Source organism: Amblyomma maculatum, chromosome 2 (genome assembly GCF_055883805.1).
Source record: "Amblyomma maculatum isolate TAMU_Amacu chromosome 2, ASM5588380v1, whole genome shotgun sequence".
Classification (NCBI taxonomy): Eukaryota; Metazoa; Arthropoda; class Arachnida; order Ixodida; family Ixodidae; genus Amblyomma; species Amblyomma maculatum.
In genome coordinates, this window is record NC_139345.1 from 168,215,356 (window position 1) to 168,235,373 (window position 20,018).

General features: G+C 44.4%; 1 protein-coding gene across 1 annotated transcript in view; it reads right to left on the reverse strand.

Moving 5' to 3' along the window:
• The window catches only part of LOC146200393 (uncharacterized), a 157,081-nt gene that overhangs the window by 36,325 nt on the left and 100,738 nt on the right, over positions 1-20,018 (reverse strand). The window contains exon 2 of the mRNA XM_084592938.1: positions 12,807-13,304. Coding sequence (XP_084449064.1) covers positions 12,807-13,304 — 498 coding nt within the window. The remainder of the gene's footprint in view (positions 1-12,806; positions 13,305-20,018) is intronic.

Below are 20,018 nucleotides of genomic sequence, written 5' to 3' on the forward strand. Positions count from 1 at the left end.
CGGCGCGGACACGTGTGCCCGTTACTTTGCCGAAAGCGCGACGCCTGGTGTTAGGGTTTCGCGCCTTCTATTCCACCCCCGGCATTTTTCTTCACTCCTTACCACTTTAGCCCCGCTAATCGGCGCCGTGTCCTTACTCTTATGTTCCCATCTTTCAATACAGCGGCTGGAGCCAGCTCACGTCTGAATCACGCGCTCTACACAGCAAGGAGGCCTAACCAATTATGCGCAGAATTATGACCAATTTTCGGCTCCCAGCAGCCGCCAAGTGCTAAGTTGGTGTTCACTCAAGTTATTGGTACTAGTTCCGCTTTCTGTAAGCGCGGCGTGGTGGCTGTGTAGTTTACGCGCGTTCGGGAGTGCCGCAGCGAAAAGGCGACCGTCGATAATCGTGCTGTTTATTCGATTACTTTTGCTGCGGTCTTGCTGCAAGGTCGAGGGGAAACAGCTCCAAATGGCACTTGTGTGGCGTTGTTTCATCCGTGCTCTCAGTACGGGGGTCACGCCCACGAAACAAGAGTTTGTAATAAAGTGAGTTATCTGTAGTGAAGATGATAACTCAATGAGGATCAGCAAAGGAAGAAAATGTCTTGAAAACTGACACAAAATGTCTTCGATTTCGTGTAAGTGAGACCTTCCCCGTAGGAATGTGTCATTCACGGAACTAGCGCAAATACACCAGGGAACAAATTTTTCGACCCATAGATTCCGTAAATCTCAACGCTCCGGAAGGTTATGTTGGAAATTCCATTATGAATGAATGAATGAATGAATGAATGAATGAATGAATGAATGAATGAATGAATGAATGAATGAATGAACCAGTAAGCCTCCTGCCCTCACAAGCAATGCTTGTTTGACGCTGTCCATAGAAGTAGCTTTATTGGATCCGTTGATTCCGACACTTCTGTGCCTACAATTCCCGGGCAACCTTCTTAACGGAACATATCCCATATGATGCAAATAGTTTTAAATGAAAACACTCGGTCAAACTCCAAAATCTGGTGAAGCTAACACAACGACTGAAAAATTTCAGTCCCTGCAGCCTCGTTTCCTCTTCTCCTTTCTCTCCCTTGTTTCCGGTAGCTCAGAACGATTCCTCGGCAGAAGTAACTCAATTTTTGTCGGCCGCCACCATATATTTAGAAACTGTCGCAAGAGATGGCGTTCTCGTCAGCCTATTATTGGCCGGCGTCGGGAGACGTCAGCGGCGCTGCAGGGCACAGGCCGTAATTTTTATGCGGACGAGCATCCCGCGAAGCAGTAAGTGATTCGGGATGCTCACCCCAACAAGGACTGAAAGCCTCTCAGGCTCCACGCGGTGGCGTTTTGTTGTGGAACGTCGGCTGCCATAAACAGTTCTGTTTGTCACGCGCTAGATGCTATAGAGAGGGAAATAAATTTCGCCAGATGAGATGCAGGCGGCAGTGAATTTTAGGGCGCAGTTTCGGAACTAAGTGCGTGTTTTATATATATATATATATATATATATATATATATATATATATATAAAAGCGTTTCTATTCTCATAATCTTTCGGCGCTCGTTTTCCGGGGATTCGGTTAAAATTGGGCCCGTCAAAAGAGACGAATGTCACAAAAACAACATTTTTGGTGGCAGTAAATGTAAAAACTAAAGCATAGGATGATAAAACTAGCGGCGAAATGAAAATGGTGCTGATCTTCAAAGTCAGTAAAAGTATACGAAACATCGGCTTTATTTACGAATCCGCTCATCGTGCGCTCGAAATTGGTGGAGACGGCCTGATATTCCGAAGGCAGTGTAGGCAGTTCAGAGAAACATAGAGGTCCGAGGAGAGAGAAAGCAATCAGAACTATTTCAAGCCAGCTTACGATATACATTAAAAGCGCAGCTTGAAAATAAAGGCAAAAGAATCATGAAATGGTAAAAAAAAAATGCTACCTCAAAACGGTCTGTATGTAAATTCACGTGTATGCAGATTAGCAGCACGTTAAAGGATTTGTATCCCATCACCGGCTGGGCCAAGTTCTTTATTTTGTTATCTTTTGTTTTACGCATAAACACCCATGGTACAGAAGGCAACCTAAAACTCAAAAGCCAAACATTTTGTTCTCTATCTGATTTCAGAATAGAAAAACAAAATAAACGAAAAGGGTGTTTTGCTGGAAGTTTTCATACGCAGAAATTGTGAACAAGAGCATGTTCCAACGCGAACTCGTTTATGAATTCGTGTACCATAACACATTACGATAGCAATCAATATTGGCGAATGGCGCTAGTGTTGACCTAGGGGAGGAAGTGGGATCACGTGACTGCTCTTACTGCTGCTGAAGCAGACGCTCGATCGAATTTGTGCATTTTAAAAGCTAATAGTCGCGTTTATTTCTGTAGTTTGGGTTAATATAGAGTGTCAGCCTTGCACGTTTTGATCTTGCATCGTTACTGAGGCTACTGAAGTTTATTTAAGCTGTTGATACGGTCCGTTACTGCTCTGTACCCGGACGTAAGCGAGGGAAACTAGCGCAAGCTGCCACTGCTACCCGAAATATAAGCTCAGAGAACCTTTTTTAATCAAAATTTGAATGGGCAAATCAGCGAGTGAGAGAGTTGGCGCTAAACGTTCGGTGAGCGGCGGAAGAAACGGCGCGCGCATTTTAATTTGCGTTTATCACTTTTGAAGCTAATGATACTATTGCTGAAAGGATGGAAAAGATGCTGGCTTCATGAAGTAGTACCCTCCCAAAGAAAGGAGAAATGATGCGAAAACCAGAAGGTCTCATATTATTCCAAATGAACGCGTTGACACGGAAGTTTCACTGAAGTGAACTATAGAAGATTCTGCCACCTCGGGCAGCGGTATGTATGGTGAGTTGTCTCAGGCAGCGTCTCCAGTACTGTAGTAATTTCAAATGACAGAGTCTGTGAATCAACGAAAGGTAGAGCATTGCATGCATGTTGTGATGTGCTGATCGAGATATGCATAAAAAAAAAAAAAAAAAAAAACTACTGTGCGCGGGGAAAACAAATATCCACTCTAACCAAGAGTGCCAATGACGGTAGTCAGTGGGCAAACATTCGCTGCGTGGAACAAACGTCTTCACACTTGCTAAAAAATTATCCACGTCATCCGCACAGTCCAATTTGTTTGCTCTACTACGTTCAAGGAAGCAGGCGAACGGTGGCGCTTCCGCCGGCGTTATGCGATCAGCATCTGTTAGGCTCCTGACAGTCCTCTGCCCTTGCAGAGGAATCTCATTACCCGTTCACTGACTGCTTACATCTGACTGGCTGTGTGGTAGCTTCAATTTGTTTTTTTTTTATTTTCATAACAGCAGCAATGCTGCAGCCGGCGCGCGTCGTCGTAGCAGTAAAGTTCGCCAACTTCGATAACTGATTCGGTGAAGTGCATTCTTGTCGAACAAGTGGGTCTAATACCTCCAATTAAGCTTATACTGGTCCAGACCGAGGTGTATATTAAATAAATAAATGAACGTAATACTAACATGCAACTGAACTGCCTAGGAAAGCATCCTACAGCAGCAGTTCAACGTGCATTATCCCACTTCGTCACGCGGGCGCTTCCGAGAGGTGGCGCCACTGTCCTCGCGCCTGGGACGCTTGCAATTCTATGCTAATTGTAGTCAAATACGCACCCTTTTGGTGCTTTGGCCCCCTGTGATGAGGTGTTTGTGGTGACCCTATAGCTGATGGATACAGCGAAATAATGACATATATTGTATGGAGCTTAACGTATTTTAACGAGTAAAACTTGGAGACTATGACGAAAGCGTGATAAAGGGCTCTCGATAGTTTCGGCTACCTGGTGTTATTAAGGCGAAAGCGTTACTTGAATATGTTAGCTAATACATGTCTGCGAAAGGTTGAAGCAAAACATAGGAACAAAATGTAACGCATGATAGGACGTCACATTAAGATGAGACTAACATGAATGTGTATGCAATGATAAGTGGTCATGTCATGTCATGCTTAGGCATATCATGTGAGTCCTTATAGGTTATTCATGAGTCATAGTCAATTGTCATGAGTCAGTGAGATCGGATATACAATGTGCTTGACTATGGAGTTCATGAGTTGTGTAAATCAATCGAAGTCAAGACCATGACTATAGTGTCTGGTCGTGATTCTCAAAAGTACTGTCAAGACATTCAAAAGTGTTGAGTCACAACACTCCAAAGTGGGATCACGACACTCAGAAGACCGAGTCATGGCATGATCATGACACTAGGAGCTCCTAAACAGCAGTCAACGCACATGCTTTCGCATTTCGCATGAAGACCTCTGCATGCAGTGCTCTCACATTTTAACGTGCACTGGCATCGCACAGTACACAGGTGCCTTGGGTTTAACCTTCATCGAAAATCAGCAAACGCGGTAGTGATGAAATGGCTGTCGCCGGGCTATGCTTATTCTCGAGCTTAAACCAGAGAGCCACCAAAGCGGACTATACGAAAAATGAATAGAAAGGATAAATATACAAGAGCGATTTCAACATTGCTACAAAAGGTTTTGAGCGTCTGTCAGTTACCCTTGAAAATGCCGCTGCACACGTATTAAACAGACTGATTCTGTGATTAGGATATTGAAGGCATATGTCCAGCTGCAGATGAACCCTATGTCAGTTGAAAAAGAACTAAAAAAATTGTTTGTTTCAGAAGAATATTTCTCAGTGGTTTTTGCACGTGAACCTCTATGAAATCACATATTTCTTTAGCAACATCAACATTTTGTGTACTTATCGCAGAAAAGTGCTTCTGAACTAGAGACTACGGAAATGTTCCAGAAAAGACCTACAAAACTACACACAATCATACAAAACAACGGTAAAGTCTGATTTTAAGACAAAATTGCAAAATTCTTTCTCGTATTTTCGGCATGGTTCTGCAGTTTCTTTCTCCTGGCATGTATCTTAATGATGCTATCAGGCCCATGCTAGAGACAAGCTCCGAATCTAACGCAAATGTTTATACGATTGCGAAATGGAATGCTCTTTGTTAAGAATCGCTCTGGTGGATGTCGGGTGCGGCACTGGTTTAGATCGCCCGTGGTGCCACGTCACTGCGCCCATGGTGTCACCTTTGATTGCTTACCACTTTTACACCTCCCCGTCCTCGTAGTGTTAACTTAGTCTTTGAAGCAGCCATTCAAGGTCATTAAGTTAAAAAAAAAAATAAGCTAATGGTCCATAAATAAAAACTCGAATTTTAGTTTCCCATTGTTTTTCTTGTTTTCGGCCATTGTATTATTCATTTAATCATTCCCCTCTGTAATAACAATTGTCTTCGAGATGAGGAATAAGTGAACTGAAACTGGTTCAGATGACGACTCAATTTATTTCGGACAAATACATAATCAAATCGCCACCTTAACTCATCGACTTGTTGTGACCAGCTTGAACGTTCTCGCGTAAGCTTTAGTATATCGGATCGAATACGTTCAGTTGAAAGGCCACATACAACCAATAAGGCCCCTCTAGGCCAGATTCGGTTACCATCACTTGTGCGGTTGCCAACCACTGCCTACACACTGAAATGCGCGTAAGTGGCTACAAGAAAGCTAGCCCCGTATGAAACACCAGCCATATTTCTTTAGGAATAAAGGAAAACAGTTCTTGGTAAATGTTGGTTTATTCTCTAAAAACAAAAAGAAAGAAAAAAAAAGTGGCATTGCAGAACGAAATTACACTTTGCAAAGCCCCCTCGTCAATAACGCTAAAGAGAGGATGACCGCTACCAAAGTGAAAACTTAGTCATCCGGCCAAAATATAGCAGCTTTGACGACGCGGAACAAAAGCTGAAGGAGCGTGGTATAGATCGCATCATAGTGCTACAGTCATGTTACAAAAGCTAAGGTAAAAAAAAAAAAAGCACATGCAGGCGAGGAGTAAAACAAAAAGGAACTAGGAAAACAACTTGTTCACTTCCGGTCTGAGGCTACGGCTGAGGGACGTATCCTCCTTCTCTCATATGCAGGAAGATAGTGCAGGGCGTCCAAGAACGCGCAGGGCATTAAGTAGCTCGTTAAACGGACACAGGCCGAAGCTGCACATGCCTCTCTGCAAGGCGTGAGAAAGGGGGAACTCATGAGGAGAGGAGGGCAGCTAGTATACATAAAACAGTGCCGACGACGTAATTAGCCTAATGCAATTACCAGTGGACTCAACGAGAGCGTCAAAAGTGCCCGCGACATCTTTTCTAATTACCGCGCGTGGATGGCCGGGTTAGGCTTTTTACGCATGCGCAGCACTTAAGACGGGTCCCCCTTTTTATCCGTGCCGTTATTTTTTTTTCTTGATTGACTCCTCATTTTTACTTTGTCCTCCTTCTACGCTCCTGGCGTGGCCTCCCCTCCAGAGTAAGGCGCGAACGCACAGGCAGTAGTGATGACCGAATGCTAAGTGCCCTCCCTGAAGAAGAAAAGCCTCACCGCTTAATTAATGACCGGCCCCGCGAATAATTTTTGCACGTTCGATGGGAAGTCTCCACTTTCCACCCATCCCTTGGCGGCACCCTCTTCCGAACGCCTCCGGAACGGGACGCACTGGTGAAGTTTGAAAACCACGAGAACAAAAGCAGGAACGGGCTTTCTTATTTCCCACAGAGGGGCCTTGACGACACATTCGCCCCGAAGTTAGAGAGGCTCCTCTTGAAGAAAGGTGGTGTGTGTAGACGCGGACGTAGACAGCGCAGATTTAGGCTTCCTCGCCGGTGGTGGCAGATGTTCCCTCTTACCAATTTTCCATCGGTGGTGGTAAGATGGAAAACTAGCGACAGGATTAAGAGTTAGCGCGTTTAAATAGCTGGATTAAACTACAGCAGGTAACACACGAATTTTAAGTCTTAAAAAATCGAGTGGTTGCATATTTATGGCTGTACCATTGCTAGTGTTAGTCCTGGCTTTCGCGTACCGCGCTTTGACACCAAAGTTTCCTCCGTGCTCAGGGCCACAACGTCGACTGGTTGACTTTCACCTTCGACCAATCGCCTATACTTCATTTCACTACCACGGCTTTGTACCCAAGCGTCTTGAGATGCGGGCACACAGCTTGCATTCACAAAACGTCCAAGGAGGCATTTTCGGGCCTCTTGCGGACGCACCGCGACTTGGTCTGGTCCATGCATTCGGATGTTCATGTCACATTGAAAGAGTGCGCGCGTGAAGGCGTATTACGAAGATGAATGGAAAAGTAACTTGAAGACGGCAGTCAGAATTATATAAGGCATAGATGGTTACAGACTACAAAAATTCATTTGAGCCACTTATATCTCTAAGTGCCTCTAAGAAGCCTTTCCCGCGACTTCACGCATTTGCTTCTTTTTTCTCTCTCTTTTTTCACTTTCCCTTTCTTACTCTTTCTACCTTTCTCTTTTGGTTGTTTTTCTCTGTTGTTCGTGTTTCCTCTTTTACAACTTTTTCCGTATTTTGCTCTTGACTGACGATTTTCAATATTTTAACATAATGACGAGGACTGACATTTAAGCTTTGCAACTTTTTTTGACATATTTTGCACAATTTCGACGCCCGTGGCTGTTTTGACGTCTGCGCACTATATCGACGTCCTATTTCAACATCGTATTGACTTTTTTGGCTCTAATTAATTAAATAATTGCTCCAGAGGAACAAAATTTTGCGCAGACGCATCCTTTTTTTCACCCTCTACCTCACGCAACCATTCTTTTACTCATAAATGAGTTAATTTCTCGACAATGTCGGTGTGCCTTCTCCACGGACGCGCAAATCCTGTTCACACTAAAGATGGCCGCCCCTTTCGAAGTATGTGCGAGAGAAGGGCAGTGCGCTTTTATCTACCTTTTTATTTGTGACAATGAAGGGCGGAGACCCAAATGGTTTGCATAAATGAAAACAAGAACAGTGTGGGGGGCGTCCGAATGCCACTTTTATAGGTTTACAAACAGTGTTGCCAACTCAAAACAGAATACTCTCTACAGGAAGCCTCAGACCCCGATAAAAACAGTTAAACGCATTATTTGTGTAAATAAGCAAATTTTTGTGCACTTAATTCTGCTGTTCAGTTTTAAACCACGCTTTGTTCGGTTTACAGGACGAGGAGAAGGAGAAAACATTTATTGACAATGAAATGATTTGGGAAGGGAGGTGCGTGTAGTTGTGGAGCTAAGTGGCAGACCTTATTCCGGGACGCCAATGGCCGCCGCCGCTGCCCGAGCTCTCTGGAACAGGGCACGCTGGGCCTCCATGCCCGAGTTGGCCAGGGCCGCCTCCCAGTTCTTCCTAGTTGGCTGTTTTATAACTTTTATTTTTGTATTTTGCTGATAGGTCCACACCATGTGGTATAGGTCAGCATACTGCCCGCAGAATTTGAATCTACCCGTGAATGTCGGGTCCACGTGTTTTAGTATGGCGGGATTTAGAAAACACCCGCTTTGGAGCCGTCTAAGGTGACACTCCTCAGATCTGTCGAGACCTTTACGCCTCTGCAGGAGGGCAGTCTTGGTTTATAGGTTATTAACGTCTCAAAGCGACTCAGGCTATGAGGGAGTGGCGCGGAAATTTATACCCTTTCGATCAGCTGGGGTTCTTCAACCTGAGCTGGCATCCCACAGTGCACGAGTCGCTGAAATTTAATCCCGAGTACTTAGGTTCAGCCGTTGAGAGTTCTAATCACTCAGCCACCACGGTAGGTCTGTAAAAACGCAAATAATATTATGGATATAATAGAAAGAGCCTATTTCCCTTTAGGATTTGAAAATCCGGGCTAGCAATACCTTCATTCTAAATAATATCTCGCATGCCTTCAAAAGGTTTTAATTACAGTTGTATGCATTTTGTTCCTGGCTATCAACTGCCGACTGCAGGCCCATTCACTCGCATGAAGAAGCCGTTTGGTTTATCTTGGTTTATCTCTCTCCACCACCGTTTATATCAGGATTCCAGCACTGCTGGCACTGGCTCGAATATTTATGACAATATTCGTCATCTCTCTTTACATATAGGATCCCTGTTTAGATATGATGTTTAGTTGACTGAAAGTGCACGCGTCTGACCCCTGCGTTTAGTCAGAGCAACATGACCATAGGCAGCAGCTTCAATCCGCTCGAAGGGATGTTTTGAAAGCTATAGCATTCTTGTACTTGTTCACTCCGTTACACAAAGCGCCTGTGCTCCTACGGTTGTTCCAACTGACAAGAATGGGCTTCTGAATGGGAGCGACGTTTTTTTTATTTATTTATTTTTTTTTTTTGCGTGACAAACTCATAAACTGCATATAAGACACCGACGACTGTGGAACTAAAAAAAAAAGATTGTTTCCTGGCTTTTGCATCATCTATTAACTAGTCTCAAAACTTAGGTCCTACACCCACTCTAAAACTTCTCCGCGTGCATGTCAGAATCTGCCGGACTGGACAATTGAAAACAGTAGACTCGACAAATGCCGCATAATTAAATAAATTAAAGGCATATTGAACATGTGGTGATATCCACAACCTTGATATCTCAGTTATGCCATGCATTCACAGTGACGTTCTCTTGTAGAAATGAGTATAATTTTAGGTAGCATAGCGTATTTAAAGAATTTTTTAAAAATCATCAAAAACCGCTAGAACACCGTGAACAGGACCTAAAAATCGCTAAAGGTCAGGCCTCTCACAATACAACGCTTTTGCCTGCAAGAGTGTAAAAACCGCTAAAGCTGGCGGGGAAACCGCTAACTTGGCAACACTATTTAAATTGCGAAGTTCAACCCCTTGACACGCAGAGGTTGTTTTCGCGTGCTCGCGTAAAGCTCTCTACTGTGACCAGAGTACAGGGAAGTCTGAATGGTTGACGCTGGCTCATATTTCAATACATTTTATTTTGCTTTTTTTTTTTTCGTTAGTGCCAACATGCTATTTGGTTCTGGAGGGGCAAGATGCCAGTTTTTCCCATCATCTGAATGCTGTGCTTACCTTTTCTTTCTATTTTTCAGCAGCCGGTCAAATAGAAAAAAAATCTAGGATAATAGAAAAAAAAAAATTAGAGACAAACATGAATTTTAGCTGCTTTCTGTTTCATAGGGCAGTGTTGAAGAAGCTAGTTTTATGTTGATGCACTTATTCTAGTACAGCGCTGCCGCGGTGGCGCAATGGTTAAAGCACCCGACCGCTGTACCCAAGGATGCGGGAATGAATCCCGTCCGTGGCGCATGCTTTCGATGGAGGCGAAAAGCAAGGAGCCTTCTGTGCTATGCGATGTCAGTGCACGTTAAAGAACCTCAGGTGGTCGAAATCTCTAGGAGCCCTCCCTTACGGCGTCCCTCATAGCCTGAGTCACTTTGGGAAGTCAAATCATTATATATATATATATATATAGGATCCAAATGTGCTGAATTGTGCTAACACATATATATATATATATATATATATATATATATATATATATATATATATATATATATATATATATATATATATATATAGTACAATTCAGCACATTTGGATCTTTAAATACTAAAAACAAAGTTATGAATCTCAGTTTATTGAACTCAACTTGTATCTAAGAGGTTCCCATTGCGCAATCTCATCCATTAATTTTTTTATTTCAATACTCGTAGGAATGCGGCTCTAAATCACAATAAAATGACTTCAAACTCTGGAGTCGGGCCTTTGTTGTTAGCCGCGAACAACGACGACACCTTAATCGTTTCTTATAGAACGAACAGTTTAAGAACGCGTTCCCAAATCGAGGGTATATTGTTCGTGGCGAGCAAACGTTGCTTGCCATGCGTTCAAATAGGCAAAGGAAGTGTAGATGTAGCTGCGGTTTCTGCATTTATCAAAGGGGCCGCCATAGAAAACACGACCGAAAGGAAGGTACGGGAGATGAATGGGGAATGGGTGGCTGGGAGGGGCGAAGGGGTAACGATTTATTTGTGTTGACAGCGCAGAACAGATAGGTTTCGTATTGTGCAGCCATATCGGTCGAAGACAAAACGCCTGCCTCACACTCGAAAAGGCAGCAGACGCTGAGTCACCAATAGCGTAAGTTGAGAGCCGGAGCTCTTCTCTCTCTCTCTCTCTCAACATAACGACATAAAGGGAGCGCTATTCGTTGTTGCCTTAGTACCAATGTTAACCATGCCGTGACAAATCCGAAGACGACGGCTTTGAAAAGTGGTATTTTCTATGAGCTTTTACACCCTATTTCTTAGTTCTAGCGTTGTGTCGTGTCATTTCACTTGAGTCACATAAAGTTTGGTGTAATTGTAACTTAAGCCAGAATGCCCCTTATGATAGAGCTAATCCCAGTCACGATCATGATGATGATCCCAGTGATGACCATGATCATCGCCAGCCTGACTATGCTCATTTCAGGGCAAACGATTCCCCCCTATCCTTCCAATTAAACAGTCCCTGTAACAGCTGAGTTAAAAAAATCTCCTCAAACTTCCTAATCTAATCCGCTTGTCTGACTCCCTGCTGCGCCTCGTTGAGACTTGCTCCCCTTGCCTCATCTTCCAGTCCTTTACTCCGAACGGTCATCGGCTGTCTTGCCTTAACGTTATATTTCCTGTTCATAACCATTACTTCTTGATTTCGAGTAGACTGCCATTAAATCGCTTTTGTTCCCTGGCCCGCTCTGCTCTTCCCCTTAATGGTGAATGACTTTTGCTTCCATAGTTGGCTGCGTGGTTCTTAATTTAAGTAGAACCCTTTCCGTTATCCTCCACGTTTCTAGGTGAGTACAGGTAAGATGCAACTGTGGTATACTTTACTCTTGACTGATACCGGTTGCCAGTCATAATCTGACAGCACCACCCAAATGCGCTACCTCCTGCTCATACTTATAATTCAAGTTCTAGTACGTGGTTTGCATTTGCACTTACTACTTGTCCCAAGTAGATCTATTTTATTATCGCCTCCAGTGCTACACAGCCAGTCGTCCCTTCCGAGACCACTCATCGTTACTTTATTTCACTGGATATTGATTGTTGGGCTAACCCCTCTGCTCTGCTGTCTAGGTTATTGATTATGGTTTTCAATTCGTTCCCTCTAGGCAGTGTCATCGGCGAAGCGCAGATTGCTGAGGCATTTCACATTAACTTTTATTCCCAATTCTTACCGATCGAGACCTGTGAATGACTCCTTTAAACAGCAGTTTCTAAGTCTACATTAGTTGATGGGTATTGCAATAGCGGGAAAGTCATACGCAATGCAAGCGCGGCGTCATACTGGCTGCATAGAGCGTTTTTTAGAAAGCTATGACATGTAGATAGCAATGTGCGTAAGCTCGCTGCCACGCTACGTAAGACCATTTGTCCAATCACGTAAATGTAAGATGATCTCAGCCTAAAAGTAATGCCTTTCCGTAGACAGCAGTGTCGTGAACGACCGCTTATCTGCTTAACACGGGACAAAACTCGCGGAGGAAAGGTTTGCTCAGCTAACCATTACATTTCAGAACAGTGTTGTCTTCTCTCCGTTCGAAGAAGTGCGCCATCAGCAGTCACTGCTCCCTAGTCAGTGATAGATCATGAAAACTCGACTAGTACGCGTCACAACGCACAGCTCTATATAAATATCAAGCACCGGAAGACTATAAAGATCTGAGTATAGAGACATTTTGCCTCATTTCTTTCCCATTCTAACGCGGTGGCTAGTAACGGTCATAAAGCCGACAACGTGGTTCAGAGAAGGAGAACGCCATCACCGCTCAACCATTCTGGCCGTTTTCAGTTAAACCGCACGTGTGCCACTTCCTGTGCGTTGTCGTTCTGTTTAACTCGCTGCAACCAACCTTGCGCGCGAAATAAGCTTTTTGGTCTTGAGAAATATGACGCGTGTGCTCACCGGGGCTTCTCCGCGAGTCTTCTTCGTCGTCCTTGTCCAGCTCGGCGTCGCTGGAGGATCTGCGGCGGGAGGACGCATTCTCCGGAGAGGCGGGAACCACTAGCGCAGGCGGCATGGGAGGCGGCGTCCTCTCGCGCAAGGAAGACGTGGCCAGGTTCTGCGCCGTGAAGTTGAGGCTTCGCGAGGACTGCACCGGGCTGCGACCGTGGATGGGCCCGGTTACGGTCGCTTTAATCGCCGCTGCTGCAGCCGCATTGAGCACTGGCCCGGGCAGCGGCGGAGGCAGGGCGACCGATCTGTCGAGCGTGAACGACTTGGACACGAACTCCGTCAGCTGCTCCATGTCGGGCATCCGAGATGCGAGAAAACGGGTGCTCCAAGAAGGGACGGATCGGCTCACTGCCGCTGCCGGTATCACCGGCGGGCGCTGCCTGGAAGGCAGTGGGGCATTTTTGGTCGGGCTCTGGGGAGGGGGCAGCTGACCGATTCTCAGAGAACCTGCGTCACGATAAGGAAAAGTGCAACAAATATGAGTTCGTGTTTTATATCAGTACAGAATAAGCGCCGCTTTGGTTAGTGATTATACAAACGTTTTCTTGTTGACATTCTGAGTGGCTTCAACTCATACTAGGTACTAGATTTCTGAAGGAAAGACAGTAACACGAGTCATCCGACCAGGCTTTGTTACGCATATAATGAATTCAGTGTATTACAAAATCGGTTTCACGCAACGAATATTTACGTACCCAATATTGAACGGTAAAGTTCCCCTTTAATGGCTTCTCAGCTGCTACGGTTCTGTATGATTTGCGGGCACTACATAGTTAAATGTGCGCAGATGTTTTTGAGGGGCCAGTGGGGTGGGGGGGGGGGGGGGGGGAAGCGGAACAAATATTTATATTCATATAGCAGTCATTCGGTCTCGAGCTATGCAGGCGCGTGCCCCTTATTCAAAGCTGTTTTCGACGAATGTATTTGAAAGCATTCTTTAAGCGGATATAGTGCTAGCATTTATAGTGTTTTCGCTACTGTATGTACGAACGTCGTTCACCTTTAGTTAGTCCCAATTAGCACACTTAAACGTTTTATTTTTAGAATGAGGAAGACAGACATGGAGAGAGAGAGAGAGAGGAAAACCTGGTTTTGCTTGGTTCTTACAACGCGGAGAGATTTTTAAAAGATATTAAACTCCTTTTCTAATCAAAAATACACCTAATAAGGTAGACCTACGCTGTAACTATGGCACGAGAAGTAGAGGCAACATTGCACACATTTCGGACTGGGTTTTAAAGTTAATGGATCATTTAAAACTTCATATAACGCGCTTTATCTACGAAGTCGCTTACTTGTAGGACAAGTTCGAAGAGTGTTCTTTGGAAGCGGGAGATGAAAACTCGGTTTGGTTTGGTTTGGTAAAACTTTATTTCCCACAGTAGGGGTCCTGGAGGACACTCGGCCCCTGACAAGACTTATTGTTGATCGAGCAGCGGTGCCCGTGCTATACAATGCCCTTCTCAACGCGTCTTGTGCGTTTCCTAAGGTTGATCTGCGATGCAGAACGAATATTTCTGAATGGTAGGAATAGAGGCAGGCAGGTCTTGCACGGGCGATTTTGTGGTCCTCAAGAGATCCTAATTCACAAGACGAAGTGATTGTAGCAAATTGAAAGCGAGTAGTAGCAGCAGCCTGCTATTTTCATATTTTGTATGAAAATTTTAAGCAAAACAAAAAAAAAAGAATTGCAGAATTGTATACCCCGCACAGAAAAAAAAGTGCTTGCAGTAAATCCCCCTATGCTGCAAAAACAAACTGCGAAAATTTTAGTTAAAGAACCCGAATGCTAACCGAATTTGAGCTAAGGAAATATTCTCCAATTTTCATTCCTCCAGTTCAGGGAAAAATTAAAGCAGAAAAAGAGTCTTCGTGAGTAATGGCTATTTCTGGATGCAACGCCACGGCAGAGAGACTTGGCGTATTTCCGCATTGACAATCTACAAGGCCTATCTCCCCTCTTTTGCTCTCACCGCAAGATGTTATGTACGTGAATTTATATTGCGCATTCACAAAATATTCATGGAGACTTAGGTGTCAACTCACGCTCGTAAGAGGGGAGCCAACAACCACCGACTTAAAGAAGAGGATAGAGGATTTTTTGTTTTAATTTTTGGGGGTGGATGATTGTGATGTAGTAATGTAATCGTGGAGAGAATTGACTGGAAATCAGAAAAAAAAAAAATCAGCAGCATACTGCCGCTGGGATCCGAATCCATCAACTCCAAATTTTGCGCCCAGTGCTCTTTCGACCGATCTACGGTGAGTTCGTTGCCTTTATTTCACAAACACTATAGGCTGGTCGATTTTTCAAGAATGAGCCGGTTTAGATGCAATATACATCTAACTGGCGCATTGAAGAAAACAGAATACCTCTAATTATAACACATTCTTGGGGATTCTATAAGACAGGTATAACTGATGCTTTGAAACCTTGGTCATGTGTACCTGAGTTTATCAATATATTTGAAAAAGAGACGCTCAACGGCGGCGGCTGTTCAGTATTCTACTTTCCTAGGTGTTTATTATGCTCGTAACCTATTCTTGAGAGCATTCGCCAGTGGCGCCATCCTCTGTAGTGGCAGACGTGGAACAAACAACCTGCGATACCATGTTGAGTAGATTAGGCCATTTTGGAGACCCAATAAAGAAGTAAAAGACTGATTTTTTTGTTTTGCAGTTGCGCCAAAAGTCGACGGGGAACCGAAATACGGGCCTAAGACTTATATTGTGAGTAATTGATAGATATATGATAGTTATGACCTTCCGAGCGTTCGTGAGGTTGTTAAAGATTGGAACAAACGATATTTTACCCATGTACGAGTTGGATAATTGCCACCTATGGCAGCAGTCGTTTTGTTTAGTTCCATAGTTTTAATGAAGTATAAAAGTTTTGAGAATACATTTTTCAGATGAGACGAAAGGTTCGGCGTCGATATATGCTGTACCCATACTCACTTTCGCTCCACTGATTTTAGATGTACTGAATAAGTACGCCATTCTATATCATTTTCGAGAAAATATAGTGTGTTTAACTGAACAATATAGTAGTAACCTCGGTAAGTGAACACTAGTGAGCTAATGCAGTAGTTAATTTCGCGCAGCGTTGCTGTGTTTTTCTTGTTCGTTGCTGCTTCTATCGTAACTTCCAGGATACTCTTGTCCAGAAGTGTTGCCTTTGCGCAAACGTATTTGCTCAATCTTCAAAATTTACATAGACGTCAATTTCACTGCCCCCCCCCCCCCCCCCCCCCCCCCCCCCTTTTGAGTATCGACATCTAGCACAAGCATTGAAAGCTTGTCGCCAAATCCGCCTCATGTATTCAACTTAAAAGCCCTCATCCTCCTTCGGGCTGCAGTTTCCTCCCATAAAAATAGAAGAACAAGTAGAAAGCACATCCAGCCATTCACTATTCAACATGCCCGTGAATATGAGCCACCAGCCTCCGATCCTATCGTACTGCTTACATGCGCAAGTCTAGCCATATGGTGTCTTTCTTTCTTTCTTTCTTTCTTTCTTTCTTTCTTTCTTTCTTTCTTTCTTTCTTTCTTTCTTTCTTTCTTTCTTTCTTTCTTTCTTTCTTTCTTTCTTTCTTTCTTTCTTTCTTTCTTTCTTTCTTTCTTTCTTTCTTTCTTTCTTTCTTCAAATTTAGAAAAAGCAGCGTCAATTGTCACTCCTAATCGACAGATGCTCCCAGTATCGAACTACCTGCTATTGCTGCGTGATTGGATTGCCTTTTAGCCCACCTTTGTTGTCGGGACAAAGTTTGAACTTGACCACCAGGAGTTTTTACACACTATGCCAACTTAGCGCAGACATTTGAGCACCCATGGCAAAATGCTTTTTCATGGTACCTGCTAATGCACCCGAGCATAATGCCACATTAGGCCTAACCCTACACACCGACCCGGCGTACCCCACGCGAATTGGGAACTCGGCGCAGAGGGACACTTGTCCGGACTTAACTTTTTCAAAAAACGCGAGGCGACTGGAGCGGACGAATACGGATGAAACATTCGGTAGTGACCACTGTCTGATCAACATAACGATCCGCAAAACCCCTTACCAGACCGACGGGGCAGACTATAGAATGCCGGACTGGGCAAAATTTAGAAAAGAATATAATGTTACTTCTATTCAGGAGCAGGGATACCAAGCCTGGACCAAACAGCTGCTGACCAGTCTCCGTTCGACGGAAACGCGGGTAAAGCTCTCTGAGGCGGTGACGGATGTGGACACCCACCTCTTCCACCTCTGGGAAGCCAGACGCAGCATGGTTAAAAGATAGCGCAGGCAGAAACATAACCGCAAGCTAAAAACCCGGATCGCGGCGATAACAAAAGAGGCGGCAGAATACGCGGCGCAACTCGCGGACGCTAACTGGGTGGAGAGGTGCAACGCGGCAGCTAGGCAGATGTCTGGCAAAAACACATGGCGTCTCTTCCCAGCTCTCATAGATCCAAACCAGACGCGCACCGAGTCGCAGAAACACCTGCAGAGAGCAATACACGCGTTTCAAGGAAATACGGCCCAGTTAGCGTTGAAGCTCCGAGACCAGTACTTGAGCCCGACCCAAGACCCAAGGGGAGAAGCTTACAGGTACAGTGGAGACGAAAATGTTGAGCTAGATGAACCTTTCAAACTATACGAGCTCAAGGAAGCCTTAGCGAGAATGAAACGCGGGACCGCGCCAGGAAGGGATGGGATCACGGTAAAACTCCTAGCGAACCTTTGCACCTAACCGAAACACCACCCGGGAGGACTGGGAGGCGACCCTACTAGACTGCTCCGACCTGAAAGCCCAAAAAGCCTTGGTCAAAAGAGCAATGGCGGCAGCGGAAGCCACTGGGGTCCCGTACTAGGGACTCCACCTAGTGTTTGTGAGGGGAAGGGCACTAAACCAGACCCCAGAGCAACCTTCATGTAACTGGATATTTTATTAAACGTTTTCACCACCAACGCAATCCCTCGCCCGCCTTAAAGATTTTCTATTTGGGCGAAGCACAGCAGAAATGTACACGTCTGTAACATTTTCGCCAAGCAGTGCAAAATCTGTTCTTATTGTGTGTTATGTTCATCATATAAAAGATTCGACAGGGATACTTTAGACTGCTTGCGTGCAAGAAGGCGAACGCATTATATGTCATTTGCCTTATGCCACCTTGTATATTGTGAGCCATGCTACGTTGCATAATGACTATCAGTCATGAATCACGCATATTATTGTACAAATCCGGGTCTTTACACTACTTTCAAAAGTGCTGCGTCATGCTACGGTCTCCTCCAACGCCATGATTCTTAGGAACTCAGCAACGTATACTACCCAAATTGGCAGGAGCAGCATATGTACGAAGTTTCGCTTTAGACGACCAACAAGGGCGTGCCTGCATGACTCAGGATTCAAGTGGCCCCGGGGGGGGGGGGGGGGGGGGGGGGGGGATGCCCGTGTTCGCAGATCCTGCAAATTCAGTATGACATGTGGCCTCGTGACGTCACACAGACCGCCGACCTATCAGCGCCTGGCCATGTCACCTGCCAGCCACCACTTGTCAAAGGTGTTCTCGTGATTTTCGTGCTTTTGCAAGAGACACCAAATTTTCCAAATCCTAGTGGGGCTTCTAATAGTTTCGCGCTATTGGATTCAGCTGGTTGTTACAGGTGGTTTGTGGTAGGTAAATTTATGACGGAATTATGAATAACGCCGAGTTTCCCTTGTAATGTGGCTTATAATCAAGCAAAGTGGCTTGTTGGGCGAGTTGGTTGGACATTATGTTAAAACAGCGCTAGAAACACGGACAGATAGAAAGACAAACACACATTGTGCTGACTTGACAACTGTCTTTCTGGCTGTGCGTGGTTCTAGCGCTGTTTTAACAGAAGGGCTCATAAATATTTCTCATTATATTGATTCAACTGATTGTGGTAGCAGGGCATAGCCCCCCTTGCTGAAAAGTTTTTGCCTGTGTGTCTGACTGACAGGTCCTCACGGACATGCCTGCGTCAATAGTTCTTGGACGCCTCTAGTTTGTTCTCCTTCGATTTGGAGTGCACGTAAGTGGCAAGTGAAACCAATAAATAAATAAAGAAAGTTCCTAAGATTTTAACAGTGGCATCTTATTTGAGACCGCGAAGCAGCAGGAGCCTTCGAAGAAGGAGGCTGTAAGACTCAGTGCTAGATCTGTCAGCTACAGAGTGGCTTGTGTCCTGATGGGGTTCCTAGAATCATTCTGCCCTAATCTGCGGTCACAAAAAGTGGCCGCTCTAAAATATGGTAGGGTGGAAAGGGGGATGGGTGATATCTTAAGGATGAAAATCTGAATGTTTACGATTTTTAAACTACCAACAATTTTCACTCTTACAAAGATTCCACGCAAAGCATATATCGATAGATAATTAGGTATGTGAGTGGTTATCATTACTAGCAAGAAAGTCGGACGGTTATTCACCCAAAATGACCGCAGGTGAAAAAAAAAAAAAAAAAAAGGCACTCTTTAAGACGCAAACCAAAATGGCAAAAGTTACAGAATTACAAAGCATGAATCGTCCCACCCTTCGAATAATTTATGTGTGTGCCAACGCCTCTGGGAACTTTTTATGCAGTGAGATTCATGCGTGAAAAGCAAAAAAAAAAAAAATCCATTATAGGGAATACTGTTTAACTACCTGGTGTCTTTTGCCCCGTACCTAATTCTTATGCAAAATTCGCGATGATTTCATTTTTCATTCCTTGCAATGCTGATTCAAGAACATTTCTTAGCTCTTTTCCGGGCGGACTATGTTCATTTTCATTTACAACATTTTTTTTTTTTTTTTTTTTCAGTTTAAGCTTAGTTCGCACTGCCGAAAACCACAGCGCGGAGGCCAAGAACGCCGTTACGAAGCGCGCTGTGCGTCAGTGTTGCCCTTTTCCTGGAAACTGTGATCGCGACTCGCTGAACAGAACGAATTGGACAGACTAACATGTGTAGCTAATTAAGTGTGCCATGCTTGAAATTAAAGATAACTGTGGATATACTCAACAGCAGCTTCAGTCGATTGGAGCGAAAATTACTTGGTGAAACGTATCCGGCATACCAGAAAGAGCATGCACTTTTTTGCTGCGTATGTTTACATTTATAGCGCTATTACGTGTAAGGTTGCCACTCAATACTTCTCTGACA